This window comes from Psammomys obesus, unplaced genomic scaffold (genome assembly GCF_907164565.1).
Source record: "Psammomys obesus unplaced genomic scaffold, mPsaObe1.curated_primary_1811, whole genome shotgun sequence".
Classification (NCBI taxonomy): domain Eukaryota; kingdom Metazoa; phylum Chordata; class Mammalia; order Rodentia; family Muridae; genus Psammomys; species Psammomys obesus.
Genome location: NW_026591598.1, coordinates 14,447,106 through 14,462,980, shown reverse-complemented (window position 1 = coordinate 14,462,980; position 15,875 = coordinate 14,447,106). Strand labels below are relative to the sequence as shown.

The following is a 15,875-nucleotide window of genomic DNA, read 5'->3' as shown; positions in this document are numbered from 1 at the left end:
GTGTGTGTGTGTGTGTGTGTGTGTGTGTGTGTGTGTGTGTGTGTGTGTGTGGAAGGGTAGACCTGCCCACACCTGGCAGGATGGCTGAGTCTGGTGCAGACAAGAAGGGCAGATGAGTGCCAGTGTGTGTGCTGAGTATCACAGGAGAGGCACAGGAACAGGAATCAAACAGACTTGTGTTATAGACAGCACCTAGCTTGAAAGCTAGGAAATATGGCACTGGGCAAAGCTGGTGCCACATAGACCTGAGACTACCCAATCCAATCCCTTTACCTCTGAAAGCAGGCCTTACAGACTTCTCGGAGCTCATCCCCAGGACAGAAACATGAGAAAAGGAGAAAGCAGAAAAACCAAGACAACTGAAGGCAGAAAGATGTTCCCTAGACTCCTGTGGACACCACCTTCCAAAAGCAAGAGTCAGCTCACGCTGATTGCTGAAACAAGTATACAACACCAATGTTAAGGCCTTAGAGGTCATCCACTCCATAGGACTCATTCTGAACTACGAAACAGCATAGCCTACCACACCAGCTCCTAGGTTTATCCCCAGCGTGCATCTGCGTGTGGCACATGTGTGTGCACATGGCACAAAACAAAAAACAACAAAGAACTCATTTTTTTAAAGATGGGGAAACTGAGGCTCCAAGAAGACAATGACTTAACTTGCCAAAGGTCACAGAGCAGAGAGTAACAAAACCAGGAGGGATGGGAAAATGTGGCTTTCCAGACTTCTAGTCCAGTGATAAGGCAATGACATCCACTTCACAAAGGTAGCCATGGAGGATCCCTTTGAACTGAAAATGCTTCAGAAAATTCAGCAACAAGCAAACAATTCTTAATCTCCACATGTGGTTGGTATAAGGAGATAAAAGTTTATTTATCAGCCTTCCTAAAAGGCTTAATGCACTTGGAACTGCATAAATCTGAGGCCTTCAACAGGCAGGTATTGGCTTTCCTCCAATGAAATCACTGGAATAATGGTCTACTCATACCAAGGGCTTGCTCTTGTGGGAACGGTGCATCAGCAGTTAGCATGGTAAAGTGCAAGGCTTCCTCCACAGGGGATGGAGGAGAAAAGAGAGGGAGCAGTCAGTCCATGCATTTCATGGAGCTATTGCTTGTGGAGTGACTAAAGGAATTCACTTGTTCTTGCTTTTCCATTTGCTGGGCACTTCCTAGAAGGCAGAGTATGCTGGGTCAGCCAGCTCAGTCTAGAGATTTTCCCAAGATGAGAATGATGAAGTCAGCTGAAGTTTCCAGCCCCCAGAGAGAGCAAACGTGATGCCAGCAGCAGTGTTGGTGCCCAGGAAAGGAGATGAATAAGATCTGTTTCTGATGCCTGTGGAAGGTGAGCTGAGAGCTGGAGCTGGAGCTGGAGCTGGAGGATGGTGTCATTCCATTTGGTATCATGCTCTGCCCCCAAGAAACTGGTTAGCCAAAAGTCAGATCAGGGAAGCTTCAACATAAGGGTGGTCCCATAATTATTTAGGAGCAGCAGCACAGACCCTTTTTGTTTCCAAATTCTCAAGAAAAAGATGAAGGAATGTAAGCCCCCTAGATGGAAATGATGGCTGATAATTCTCAATGTGTTCTTTGGGGTGAGGGTAGTCCCCCTCAAGGCAAACAAAAAGGATATGGTAAGGAAAAAAATCAGGGCATCAACTACACAGCAAAAGGGACTGGGCTTTGATACACAAACTACTCACTTAGGAGCAGAGACGAGAGCTTTTGGCTACCTCTATATGGTGATGGTTTCTGTAACTTTCCATTTGGGGGTCAGAGAGTGGTCCATGCTACCTTAGGGACAGAGATAGGAGAGGACTCCTCATGCATCAGGGAAGGCTGGGCCTGAATGACTGGTTTGTAGTCTCTGATCCTATCTGGACAACTGGCAAAAATTACCTGAGCCATATAGCCTGGCTCTCTATAGTCTCCCAGCCAAGGCCTTTGTCTCTTGCCTGGTTAACTGGCCTTGGGTCCTTCACAGGCCAGGGATGGGGAGGAGCTGAGAAGCAGGAGGAGAGAAGAAACAGTAGACTTCACCTAGCTGGCTCAGTCTTCCTCAGCATAAGGCCTGGCTGGCTGTAGTCGCTCCTCAGTCCAGACTCGCTCAGGCTCTGGCAGCACCTGCTTCCCAGGCAGTTCAGAATGCTCCAGGGCGTTGTGCACTCGCCTGCTGATAACAAATGTGCCGTCTTCCCCTTCCTCCTGTGCCAATGAGTAATAAGCAAAAAATGAGCTGCAAAGACAGTACAGGAAGGAATGAGACACCCTCACCTGCCACAATGGGATGTTCACCCACCTAGCATAGATCACACACTACACAGTAACTGCAGAGATATTTTTGAGGGTCAGGTGAAGAACATGAGCCAGTATAAAACCCCTTGGAAATAAAGAACTGAGAAGACTAAGAAGCTCATAATGGGACAGCCTGCTTACAGGCCAGAGCCTAGAACTGAAATATGGGAGCAAGACCCACAAGTGACACATGTGAAAAACCATTTCCTTGCTGCATGGCAGGAGTATGCTGAAGAGAAAATTAGGCAGCTCTTTATTTCTTATATATGATCTATGAAAAAGCCACATGTCTTCTTCCCCCTTACATCATTCTATCCCATGGCTTTACCCATGGCCTGGAAACTCAGATAAGCCAAATCTTCAGGGCCCTAGATATCCATCTTTTCCCCCACTCTTGGATTCTGCCTTGCCAATATTCTTTTGAATATGAGCAGAAAAGGCAGATGTCCGGGGTAGAGAGGCACTGACTCTACAGGAAATCTTAGGTTCCAATCTGAGTCTTTGTTTTTACTCATCCAGGTGACCTTGAATAAGGCATTTTGTCTGACCTTCATCTTTACTATTCACATGTGAAAAAAGGATAGCACTGTTCACAGGGCTGTTTTAAGGGACACTGGGTAAAGCTAAGAGTTAAGTACCCAAAACATTAACAGGCTTGTCTAATTAACTCAGTCACCTGCCAAATAAACAAACAAACAAACAAAAAAACTAGTATGGGCTGGAGAGATGGCTCAGTGGTTTAAGAGCACTTACTGTGCTTCCAGAAGATCTGAGTTCGATTCCCAGCTCCCACATGGCAGTTCACAACCATTTGTAACTCCAGTCCCAGGGGATCTGATAACTCTCTGCTTACCTCTATTGGTACCAGGCACACACAGACATACATGTAGATGAAACAGCCAAACAGACTAAATAAATAAAATTTAATGTGAATTTTTAAAAGGTAATAGTGTGTCTAGGTGTAAGACATTTTCATGGTCATGGGTCCTGGTCCAAGATACTCCTGGGGCCTTCTCCAGACTCTGTTCTGACACTCTGGTTTTAAAGTCAGCTGTTTCCAGATTCATCTGTCCTTTAACTATACTGAACTATTCTCAAAGAATATAATGGGCCAGGCCTGTCTGGGACAAAAGAAATGGAAAGCTCATGAAGTAGGTCCAAGGTCAGCCCTCTCCCCTCTGTTATCTGTCCACAGAGACCTCCTGACTTCACTGCCATCCTACAGGTACCCAAGAGCTTCCTGTTCACTGGTCTGGAAATCTCAGGCAAACCATGGAACAAGTGCCATTTTCTGTTTGCCTCCCCTTCCATGTGAGAGCAAAATGGAGAAGACAAACTAGATGAGGGGTTCTGGAAGTCGTGGCTTTCTTTCTGCCAACCTACCGGAGACTCAGTATTTCTCTAAATCCTGGGCAGAACAGATAGATCAAGGCTAAGGGAAATAGAGGAAGGAAAGTGAGACTCACCATGCTTGCTGAGTGGTTCCAGGAGGCAGCAGTGATGGTATCTCCTATCCGATTCCTCCTGCTGAGTACCTCTGATGCAGTGAGGCTACTTTGGGTCCTTCTTGAGGAGAGCTCAGGAGCATCCCCTGAATTTCCTACCTTTCGAGTACCCTGTTCAGAAGGGTGGGACCTGGGCTGTTCAAGTTCTAAGAAGTCTGTGGAAGACCTCTGTGTGTAGGCATTGGTAGTTTCCATGTTTCTACCTATTTGAGCTGGGGGGTCCTCTGAACATTTCAAGCCTCGTTTACTCTTCCAGGCATTCCGCACAGTGACGTGTCTGGTGTCTGAAGAGCCTACCTCTGAAGATGCACTGTGGCTTTTCCACCTGATTGTCTCCGCTGTGGGGGCATGGCTGTTCTTCTCCACAGAATCTGATGGCTTGATCAGAATGCTGCTCCTAGAGACCACTGTCTCTGGTCTATTCTTTGGAGACCCATCTCCTATTCTTTCAGCTTCCGTGAGCTGCAAGGTGATGTCATGTTTATGAATAGAGAGCTCAAGAGGGGAACTGACACGATTGCTGACTGATGTGAGTTCTGGGGGCCCCACCTGGATATTGCTGGTGGCTGTGTGCCTCTCCCTTGGGGCCTCACCTGGGGTGGCTCTCGGGCCGCTGCTGTCCGAGGGGTAGATGGTGATGCTGCTTGTCACTTTGCTTGTCACGGGTTTAGAGGTGGGTCCCTGCTTCTCCAGTACAGCCTCAGTTCCAGATCCACCCATGACTGTTTTCACATCCTTATCAATGATAACGGGTTTTATAATTGCTCTAGACCGCAAGGCCTCTCTGGGGCTGAAGGGCCTTTGGCTTTTTACCCCAGCACCATTAGCATCTGGGAATTCTACAGCATTGGAGGAAGCTCTGGTAGATTTCACAGATTCGTTTTCTATTGCAGCATTTTTATCATTTTCAAATAGGGCAGTTCTAGGTCCCCCTCGGGACTTAACCTTTTCTCTAGAGTTTGCCTGTAGTTTGGGCTCTGGCTCTGGAGTGATAGTTGTGTTCACCAACTTGGCAGTGACAAGAGATTCTATGTCCAGGTCATCATCTGAGTCTGGCTTCTCTCTGCCACTGGATTTGATGACACGACACCTCAGGGCTTCATGCTGACTACTGTCTTCCATCACAACTGCTACAGACTGATCAACTCCTTCTTTATTTGGCGATGAAAAACCCTGAAGGATATTTTCTTGGCTTCTTGAACTATAAGGATATTTTGATAAAATAGGAGCTTTAGAATTTGAAAAATTGGCATCAGCCTCCAGGCCATTAGCAGCCTTTTTGCCCTTAGAAAATCCCTCTGAGGAGGCTCTTCGAGATGAGGATAGGGACCCGATGACTTTAGAACAGCCAGAATCTGCACAGTGAGTTACTTGATTTCCATTGCCAGGCACCTGTCCTCTCTTGCCATAGTGGGCCTCAGAGGAGATATCAGAAGTCTTCCCTACTGTGTCATTGGGAACAGAGCCATGAGTGGAGTCACTAAATGTTCGTGTTGTCTTCTCTACTTTTCCCTTAAGTCCACTCTCAGTGCCTGGCCTGGAAGTTCCCTTCCAAACTTTAGTATGCTCCTGGGCAGCAGGAGGGTAACGGCTAAGCACTGATGGCTGCTCCCTACCTTTTTTCCCTTCGCTCTGAGAGGACCCAGGTACAACTCGATCTTCAGTTCTCTTTGTCTCCTGAGTCCCACTGTCTGTACCTACTCCCAGATTGGAAGCTTTTGCTGCCCTTCTGTTTGTAAAAATGGGAGAAGCTTGCTTGTTGCTTGGAGAATAGTTTTCATTATTGAGAACAAGCTCCCTGTTCCGGAACCTTTCCCGTTTATGTTGAGGAGACAGTTCCCGGGATGTGTGTTTGGACACAGATGCTTCAGCCCCATGGCCTTTGAGCTTAGTCCTCTCGTGCCTACCTCTGCCCAATAGGAAAGCGTCTTCCCCTTCTATGTCCCCATTTCCTAACTCTTTTTGTTTCCTTACTTGAAGCTTTATCTCTTCTAGCTGGCTAGCTAAGAGTTTGTTTTTATTCAGTTCAGTTAGATAATTATCCTGAAGGTCATTGTTTTTAGCCCTCATTTTCTTAAGCTCCTCTTCCAAAGATTCAAAATGTTTGATTTGTGTCTTAAGTTTCTCGATCTCTTGGTTAAGGTCTTTCACTTTGTTGTCCTCTTGATTACGGTTCTTTTCATTTTCTGATTTGTCTCTGGTTTCATTCTCAACCTGCTTTAGGTAGTCCAGACTGCCCTTCCTTCTTGATTCTTTGGATGGCAGTGTAGAGGAGATGCCATCCTCAATCCGAAGGTCATTCCTTTCCAGAAAAGTGGAAGCATTCCTCACATGATCTCGGTTCATTTTCTTGTTTTCCTCCAGTCTTTGAGTAAGCTCTTTTATTAATTTCTCATTTTCTTTCTCCTTTTCACTCAAGTATTTTCTCTCATTTACAAAGCTCAGGGTTAATGATTTTAGCTTTTCTAATTCTGACACTAAACTCTGCTCAGTCTTATCCAAGCGGTCCTCTGAAGACTCTAGTTCTTTCACTTTGACTCTGAGCATTTCCAACTCAGAAGAAATTTTCTTGGTCAGATTTCTCTCTTCATTCAGGCTCAGACACAGCTGGGAACATTCGTTCTTGCTCCTGCTCAGGGCCTCCTCTAGCTTCTCTAAATCAGCCATTCGCTTCTGAAGCCGCTCAATCTCAGATTTTAGCTCTCGGGTAAGGTTTTCCTCCTCTTCAAGTTTCTCCTTCATCATATGACATAGGTCCTCTGCTCTCTTGATTTCCTCATCTTTGCCTTCAATCTTCAGTACCCGCTGACGAAGCACCTCAATTTCAGCCAGCATGCTGGAGTTGCTGCCCTCTGCCTGGATCACCTTTTCCTGGAGGTCCAGAAGCTCATCCTCAGCTTTCTGAAGGTTTTTTGTGGCTTCCTCCAGCTCATCAAGGCGACGGCTCAGGCTCTGTAACTTAAACCGCAGGTGGCGGCTGGAGGCAGCATCCTTGTAGCTAGCAAATTCTGCCATGTCTACAGCCAACAAGGTGGGCTGCTAGAGGCATCCAACTGCACTGGAGAAACTGGTCACCTTTCTCTTGGTATCCACAACCTTCTTTGACAACTGAAGACCATTATCAGTCTACAGAATGAAAGCAGAAAGCATGTCAGCAAATAAAAAACCTGCATTTAGCTTGATTGCAAAAACGCCAACTTGTAGTCCTTGTACAAAGGACGTAACAGCTACTCCAAATTTTAATGGATTACCTTGAGTAAGCCTGCAAAACAAACCTCTGTTCTTTATGCCTGGTAGTGAGCTGATACCCAAGCACAGCATGCCATAAAAATGCAAGAAACCCCAATTTTCATGGCAGAGTACAAGAACATCTACCATGCACACAATCTCTACCCTTTCTGTATTGACTTAAAAACAGTGCCTAGCTGCACCTTTACTCCCAGCACCCGGAAAGGAATGGATCTCTGTGAATTCGAGGCCAGTTTGGTCTACAAAGTGAGTCCAGGACAGTCAAGGCTTCACAGAGAAACCCTGTCTGGAAAAAATGTAAGTAAGTAAGTAAGTAAAAAATAAATCTGTAAATAAATAAATAGAGCAAGCCTTTTTTCCTTAGCTGTAAAATAAGCACAGTCTTCTCTCCCAAGGGCCCTCGTGAGAGAGAAGATGTGGTGAAATGTTGGTAACAACACTTAAATAATCCTGAGGTGGGAGAAGGAGAAGGAAGGGAGGGTGTGCAGACCAAAGGAGGGACAAATATCTGAAACAAGTTGGTAAAAAAAAAAAAAAAAAAAAAAAAAAACTTAAAAGAAATCCTGCCCTACTTTTAGCAATGGGGCCACTTCTAAGATCTTTGAGGACGGCAGACAGCATGGACTTCTCCAGCCTTTCCCCAAACCTCTGAATAAAGTTGTTCTAACAATTACAAAAAGAGAGAGAGAGAGAGAGAGAGAGAGAGAAAGAAAGAAAGAAAGAAAGAAAGAAAGAAAGAAAGAAAGAAAGAAAAAGAAATTCCTGCCCTGAACAGAATAAAATTAAATCTACTCCCAGATACAAGTTACACAGGAAAAAAGCCACAATTTATAAAAATAGAGGGCTTTTAAAAGTTGTCGCAATCCAATTGGCTGGTCTAGCAAACGATCTGCCACTGGATCATTTGTAAAGACCAGATGAGGTTCTGGAAGTTGGAAAATGTAAGTCCAAGCCACCAGCTGGTTCCTCTCTGCCAGGTACAGCCTGGTATCTGCTAAGAGTATCTTAAATCTTTCGACTTGAATGGTGGTAGGACAAAAAAAGGTTAAGATCTTAAGCCCCTTTTTAAGGGTGACAAGCCTTCACCTCTTAAAAGCCCCAGTTTTTAATTCTGTTGGGGAGGATTCAGTTTGAATATGAGTTTTGTGGGACACACAAACATTCAAATCATAGCAACAGTCTTTGAAGAAACAGTATCTGAGCTTTCACTGAGTGCCAAGTAGAAGACAAAAGACATGGTCATACTTAGGTAAACTGTCAAACTAGAGTTTTATACCCCCTAAAACTACCAAACATAATGGGGTTAATGAACTCATGAGTACCTTCATGAACTGGGCAGAGATACAGGCACAGAATATACCAGCACTAGCAGAAGACACATTTTCAAGTTCAAATTCAAGGCTATTATATAACACAGCTGTGATGGGTGGTGTTAACTGTTAACTGGACAGAACCTAGAATCACATGGGAGACTGGTGGGTAGTTTTGAGGTTGGGAAGTTGATTATGTTAATTGCTGCCTGCTGTTCACGGCCCCTATTTTATTTTATTATTTTATTTTATTTTATTTTATTATTTATACAGCATTCTACCTGCATGTGTGCCTGTGCACCAGAAGAGGGCACTAGATCTCACTGTAGGGTTATAAGCCACCATGTGGTTAGTGGGAATTGAACTCAGGACCTTTGGAAGACCTCTGAGCCATCTCTCCAGCCCCCTCATAGCCCCTTTCTTGGCAAAGATCCTGTACTATACCAATGGGGAAATGGGGGTGGGCAGCAGCATGCATTCGTTGTTCTCTCTGTTCCTGTTTGTAGATCTGTTCCAATTGTGGATATGATAGAACCAGCTACTTAAGAGGCCAGTTACCTTGATAGACTGTGTTCTTAAAGTATAAGCTGAAATAAAACTTTTCTCCCTTGAGTTGATTTTAGCAAGGTATTTTATCTCAACAGAAAAAGAAACTGAGACACTCACCTTAACAATTCTAAAGGAAGTCTTAAATTAGTCCACAAAGGAATCAAACAAATCAGCAACAAAAGATGGCTGGATATATAAGTATTTTGAAATGAAGAAAAATACAGCTTTCTAAAATTTGTAGAATAAACTCAGAACAGCAAGAAAGAGGAGGCGTTAAGATGTTAAGAGCCAGAGAATTGGAGGTCTGCTGTGAGGTAGTATCTTCTGCATATGACAGCTGCACCCATGAAATGAGTTTTGGTTCCCATTACCCACTTAAGAGGCTTACAACTCCATTTCCAGGGGATCCAGTGCCCTCATTTGGTTTTCACAGGCACCTGGACACATATGATACAAATACACACACACACACACACACACACACACACAAATGTAATGTATCTTTTGAATTTTGTTTTTGTTTTTTTAGTAGTCCCCGGTTTACTGAAAAATATTACTGAGCAGAACAGATTCAAACGACTCCACATAATATTTTGAAATTAAATATATCTTTTTACAATTGAAAAGATAATAAAATTAGGACTTTCAGGGGTTAAAAATATAAAATTACTAGTATCAAAAATGAAAGAGAAGACACTATATAGATCTCTAAGACATTAAAAAGAGCAATTTATGAACAACTCTGTGGCCGAAACTTGGTAATCCAGATGAAATAGACCAATTACCTGAAATTATGAAAGCCATAATCTCTTCAAATAGTAGACAATGTTGAATAGCCCTATAAAGAAACTGATCACCAATAACTTTACAAAATAGGTATAAAAGCCCAAATGGAATTACTGGTAAGTACTATAGGCATTTAGAGAAGACTGCACTGGTTTTTCAGAAGACAGAATCACAGAAAATACTTCCCAGCTCATACTTTGAGGCCAGCAAAATTCTCATAAGACCTCTTAAAGACATCACAAGAAAATAAAATCTACAGACCAATATCTCACATATACAGACAGATCTAAGGCTCTTCAACAAAATACGTTGTTGTGAACTCTAACAATGTGTAAGAAGAATTATATGCTACAACCAATTGAATTTATCCAACAAATGCAAGGCTGTTTCAGCTTTTGAAAATTGTTACTATAAGTCATTACAGCAACAGGTTAAAAAAGAAAACTGACATGAACCACACAGAGAAGCTCAAAGCCTCCCTGTGGGATGAAGGACAAGGCAAGAATGTCTTCTTAACACCTCTTTTCAACACTGTTCTAGAAGCTTAGATAATACAATTAGGCAAGAAAATAAAAGATATACTGATTGGGAGGAAAGAAAAAACTCTGAGAAGGACATGCCTGTTTATGTAGAAAATTCAAATGAGAAAAAAAAAAAAAAACAACCCAGAAACAACTACTGATTACAAGATAGTTGCACAACAGACAAATATATAACAAGAACAACAAAAACACTTCCCAATGTACCAACACTGAACAAGTGGAATTTGAAATTAAAGAAGAGTATCATTTTATTAGCACTCTAAAAATGAAACAGATATAAACTCAAGAAGTATATGCATATTTCACACAATGTTTTGCAGATTATAAGACAGAAGACGTAAGTAAGTGGGGATATTGTCCATACTCATTGGTAGGAAGACTCAATATAGTCCGAATGTCAGTTTTATAGACTTAATCATAAACAAAATCCCCAGCAACTATTGTGTGGATACTGACAAACTGATAAAAATTCTGATAGAGTCAAATGACCAAAAGAACTAACATAATATTAAAAATTAACAAAGTTGAGACCTGATGATACCCCTAACTAATAGTTATCAGCCCAGGTAGTATGTATGAGAAGAACAGACAAAGGAACAAAACAGCTCAGACAAAAACAGTCCAGTGATCTCTGAGAAAAGAGCAAAGGCAATAAAACAGAAATAGTCTTCTCTACAAATGATGCTTTAACAGGACCCATGTGCACAGACTTAAGTATAACATGCAAAACTATCACCTCCTAAAAAGTCATAAAGGAGAAAAACCAAATGACCTTGAGTATAGTCGTAACCTCAGGTATTATCCCAAAAGTACAATCCATGAAAGAAAGAACTAGTATAATTTATGCTTGTTAAAGTGAAAGACATCAAGACAAGCCAAAGATTGGGAGAAAGTAATTAAAACGTATTTGACAATACCAGGAATAGTGGTGCACAATTTTAATTCCAGCACACAGGAGACAGAGGCAGATTCTCTGTTGAGTTCAAGTCCAGGCTGGTCTACAAAGTGAGTTCCAGAAAATCCAGAGCTACATATAGAGAGACTGCTACACCCAGACAATAATATTATTCAGTTCTAAAATGAAATGAGATACCAAGTTTTAAAAGGCTCACATGGTATGACTAACTAAATGACATCTGGAGAAGGCAACACTATAGAAAAGGAAGAGTGACTAGAGCACAGGAGAGCTGGGCACTGCAACACTCTGCATACTTTAATTATGGATACATGTCATTCTACCTCTCTCTAAACCTTTGAAATATACAAGATCAAGAGTGAACCCTAGTAGCTGAGCAGCAGTGGTACACACTTAATCCCAGCACTTGAAGCAGAGGCAGGTGGATTCCTATTAATTTTGGGGCCAGCCTGGTGTACTTAGTGTGTTGCAGGGCAGCCAGGGCTACACAGTGTCTCAAACCCTAAGTGAACCTTAACATATAAGCATTGGATGATAGCAATTATTATGACCTAAAATATGATAAAAACTAATATAAGTGCCACGGTTTTTAAAAATACCAATAAAGAGTGGGACTAGGAAGACCAAACAGGAAGCACTGTGACAATCCAGGCAAAGACCTGAAAAGTGGTCAGAATTCTGGCCATGTGGAGGGAGAACCCCATGCTCTTGTTCCTGGACTGCATATGATATATAAGACAGGTGAGAAATTGGGGACGACTCCAAGGTTGCTGGCCTAAATTTGCAGGACACTGCTGTCCAGAGTTCAATGAGTTGAGTACAGATGGGAACAGTAGGAAAAGAAAGATTAGTTTATAACATTACTTGTGAGAAACTTCATGATCATCCCAAGATAATAAAGGCCACAAATACACAAGCATGGACAAAGTTCAGGGGAGAGGTGTTCTCATAATATAAATTTGTTAACAAAAACAGATAATGGCTTATAAAAACAATGAGTAAACAGAGAAAACAAGAAAGCAATGGTCTGAACCCCAACACTCATAGAGATGAGACTAGCAAAGGGGATGAAGCATCTGTGAGGTTAAGCGGAAAAACCACAAGAATGCACAGCATGTAGTATCATGGAAGCCTCCCAAAGTATAAGAAAAAAAATCAGTGATCAAAGATGGAACTATGGAGAAACGGTATCAGAAGTATCCCCGCACATCACTTTTGGGGCTGAGGAGACAGCTGAGAGGTTAAGGCATTTTGTCAAGCATATATGAAGCCTGGGGCTCCATTATGTGGGTACCATGTGGGTGGTGGCAGGGGTGCAGCATGACAGGAATAGGCTAGAAACTGTGACAGAATCAGGATTTGAGTCATTGAGAAATTTGGGGCAGTGACATGGTCGATGACAGCAACAATGAAGATACTGAATGATGTAGTCTTTTAAAATTATATTCAAATCTAGAGGAAAGGATGGAAGGAACACAGTCTAAGCTGTATCTAAAGTAAAAAGTGACTCCCAACAACCCAACCACAAGTGAGGCTTGACATTCCAAATGTCTTCTGGAGACCCCAGCCGCTGGCCACGCTACATGACCAGAGCCACCAGGTGGCGCCTGTGCACAGCTCGCACAGAGCAGCACCACTGAAAAACTGCCACCACCAAGGCTGGCTCTCTCCCTCCTATGCATCACTCTGGCCAAGCTCCATGGCACAGCTCTCCTGCCTTATCTAGGCTCCTTTAGACTCTTCCCTAGCCTACGTTCTCAAGAATTGAAGCGAAAGTAGATGCTTTCCTTTGCCCATTTGGGTAATGGCACAGCAAAAGCCTTACATATTTATATACAGGGTGGGGGATTAGGAACTCAACTAATTTCATATGTTCAGTGACAGAAAAGATAAAAGGGTTAAAGGATTTATACTAGCATAGCAGATACTGAAAAACAAATGACACAATGTGTCTACAGAGTGCTTTAAACACAGTGTATCATTGCATATATGTTTAAAATTATCGAACTGTACAATGTAAACAGATGAACTTCATGTGACATATAACATCCCAATAATGCTTTTTATTTCTTTGTTTTTGACAGGGTCTCTTTGTGTGGTCCTGGCTGTCCTGGAACTCACTCTGTAGACCAAGCTGGCCTCAAACGGCCTCGGCCGCCTCGGCTGGGACTACAGGCGTGTGCCACCACACCCAGTTCAATAATGCTATTTGTAAAACCCATGCAAAATTGGGCATGGTAGCATTCCAGTAGTTCCAGCTACTCAAAAGTCTATAAAGCAAGAGGATCCTTTAAATTAAGGAGCCTAGGAAACAGACTGAGGTCCCCGTACAAAACACAACAAAAAAGACAGCCTACCCTGAACTATATCATTCTCAGTATCCTCCCTTTTTACTATTTTATACTGAACTTTTCATGAACAAATCTCACCTTTAAAAGAAAGTTATATAGTTAATATTGATTGTCAACTTGCTACATTTGAAATCCAACAAGTCTCCAGGCAGATCTGTGAGGAACTGTCTTGGTTATGTTAACAGAAGGGGGATGACCCACATTAGAAAGGAGTGGATCCATTCCCCCGGGGTTGGGTCTGTGGATTCAGTAGATTAGCCTCTCATGCTCTTGCTGGCATGACTTTCTCTTCATCATTGACTGCACCTTCTAAGTGTAAGCCAGAACAATCCTTTCTCTCTTAACTGTTTCTTGCCAGAATATTTTAACATGGAAACAAGAAAAGTAACTAATACACATGTCAAACTTCAGCACAGCTACCTCTATAAATTAGAACCATTATGAATTGCAAAAGTTCAGGAACCTGACCTCTATGTTCATGTGGATTTTTTTTCCAGATTTTATTTTTAGTTATGTATCTCTGTGAGTATACATGTTTGTGGGAGTACCTGTGAGGCCAGAAGAAAGGCACTGGATCCCTTGGAGCTGCAGTTACAGGAAGCTAAGAGCCCAGCATGGGTGCTGAAAAGTGAACTCCAGTACTCTACAAGAGCAACAAGTGCTCTTAGCCGCTGAGCCATCTTACCAGCCCCTTCATTTGGATTTGTGTTAATTTTCTAACCTCTGTTCAAAACTGAGTGAGGGGACTCAACCAATACAGCATAGGAATGAAAACACTAAACTCAGTTATTTAATAGCAGTAAAGAGAGACACATTATATTCATTACCTTATCTGAAAAAGTCCAAATTCCCCAATTAACACAAGAAGCCTTGCACGCTCTGGGCCCTGCCTGTGCACCTACCTCTCCAGCCTTGTCTTCAGCCTGCACATTAAGTTTCGTTCTTGGCTGGCTGGAGTGGTAGGAGCACTAGGGATTAAACACCCAGGGTCTTGAGCATGCCAGACAATGCTCTGCTACTGAGATACATGCCCAAATCTCAGATTTTCGTTCTGGTACTCCCTCTCATGCCTGGGTGGTAAGCTTGAGCCTTCTCATTTTCTCATATCCTACTTCAGCATCTCCTTCCTGAAGTCCTAGGCCAGATGGAGGCCTACCTCCCTTGCTCAGTCTGATGCACTGATTCCATTACCAAATTTCATAGCACTGTATCAAGTTTTATTTACTCCCTTCTTGCTTTCTTATTTTTATTTTGAATTCTCAGTACCAAGTAGGGAGCCTAGCATACAATAAATGCTTTAAACTTGGTGACTATGAGTGGCTGAACGAACTTCCTAATGATTTAATGGTTGGCCAGACATTGGCCATTAACAGAAAACGTTAAATAATGCCAAGGAACTGTTGATGGATTGCTATGGAGGAAATGGCTAGCAAGAGTGGATCCAGATGGAACAGAATACCAGGTCCTGGAGTAATATTCTAAAATATCACACCCAAACCCTGTACTAGTTGCTCAGTGTCTTAACCATCATGTTGTCCCATTCTAGTTTGCAGGTCTGTACAATGGAAATGAGGCCAAACTTCTGAAACCACTCCTTACAGGCTGTCCAAATATTACTGGGCCAAGTAAGAACTCAAAATATTTCTTGATCTTCCTACACTCCTTAGAATAGGGCTTTAAAACATCAAATATACATTTCTTTTTTTTTTTTTTTGGTTTGTTTTTTGATTCAAGGTCTCTCTTTATAACTCTGGCTGGAACTCACTATTGACTAGGCTGGCCTCGAACTCACAGAGATCCGCCTGCCTCCCAAATGCTGAGATTAGAAACGTGTCACCACATGCCTCTCTTTCTTTTCTTTCTTTCTTTCTGCTTGTTTCTTACCTGGAGAGAGGGGTGGAGTGCTGTTTCCAGGGCTATCGACAAAGATAAGGAGTAGGTGCCTCTCTTCCTAATGTTTGCCTGCTTCCTGCGGAGAATTCATTATTTACTAAATATTTATAGAGCATCTATGAAATACCTAGGCTTTTATGACATGCAAGAATGAAAAAGTTAAGAGCTTCCCCTTGTCTATAAGAAATCAGACAGATATATCCAAAAGTAAAACAATGCTTTGTTTTGTTTAAATAAAGCCTTCCCTATTGGGCATAATGGTACTCTCCTGTGATCCCAAGTACTTGGGAGGCTGGGGTAAGAAGATCAAGGGTTTATAGTAAAAAAACAAAGGAAGGAAAGAGGAGAGAGAGGAAGCAAACTAGCAGTAGCTTTTCCCTGACCATCTCATATGGTATCATCTACATCCACCATCTCTATCTTCATACACTACTTTTCTTCTTTAGCACACTTGACTACCACACATACAGCCTGAG

At 42.5% G+C, this 15,875-nt stretch overlaps 1 protein-coding gene across 5 annotated transcripts in view; it reads right to left on the bottom strand.

The window, feature by feature from the left end:
• Nucleotides 1–852: 852 nt before the first annotated feature.
• The window catches only part of Luzp1 (leucine zipper protein 1), a 91,049-nt gene continuing 76,026 nt past the window's right edge, over nt 853–15,875 (bottom strand). For 3 of the 5 annotated variants that reach the window (XM_055610898.1, XM_055610897.1, XM_055610894.1), the window contains 2 exons: nt 3,765–6,929; nt 853–2,208 (listed from right to left, as the gene is read on the bottom strand). In XM_055610898.1, coding sequence (XP_055466873.1) covers nt 2,053–2,208; nt 3,765–6,818 — 3,210 coding nt within the window. In that variant the 5' untranslated portion in view covers nt 6,819–6,929 and the 3' untranslated portion in view covers nt 853–2,052. Of the gene's footprint in view, nt 2,209–3,764; nt 6,930–15,390; nt 15,476–15,875 lie in introns of all 5 variants that reach the window. The other 2 variants (XM_055610895.1, XM_055610896.1) reach the window with 2 other exon arrangements.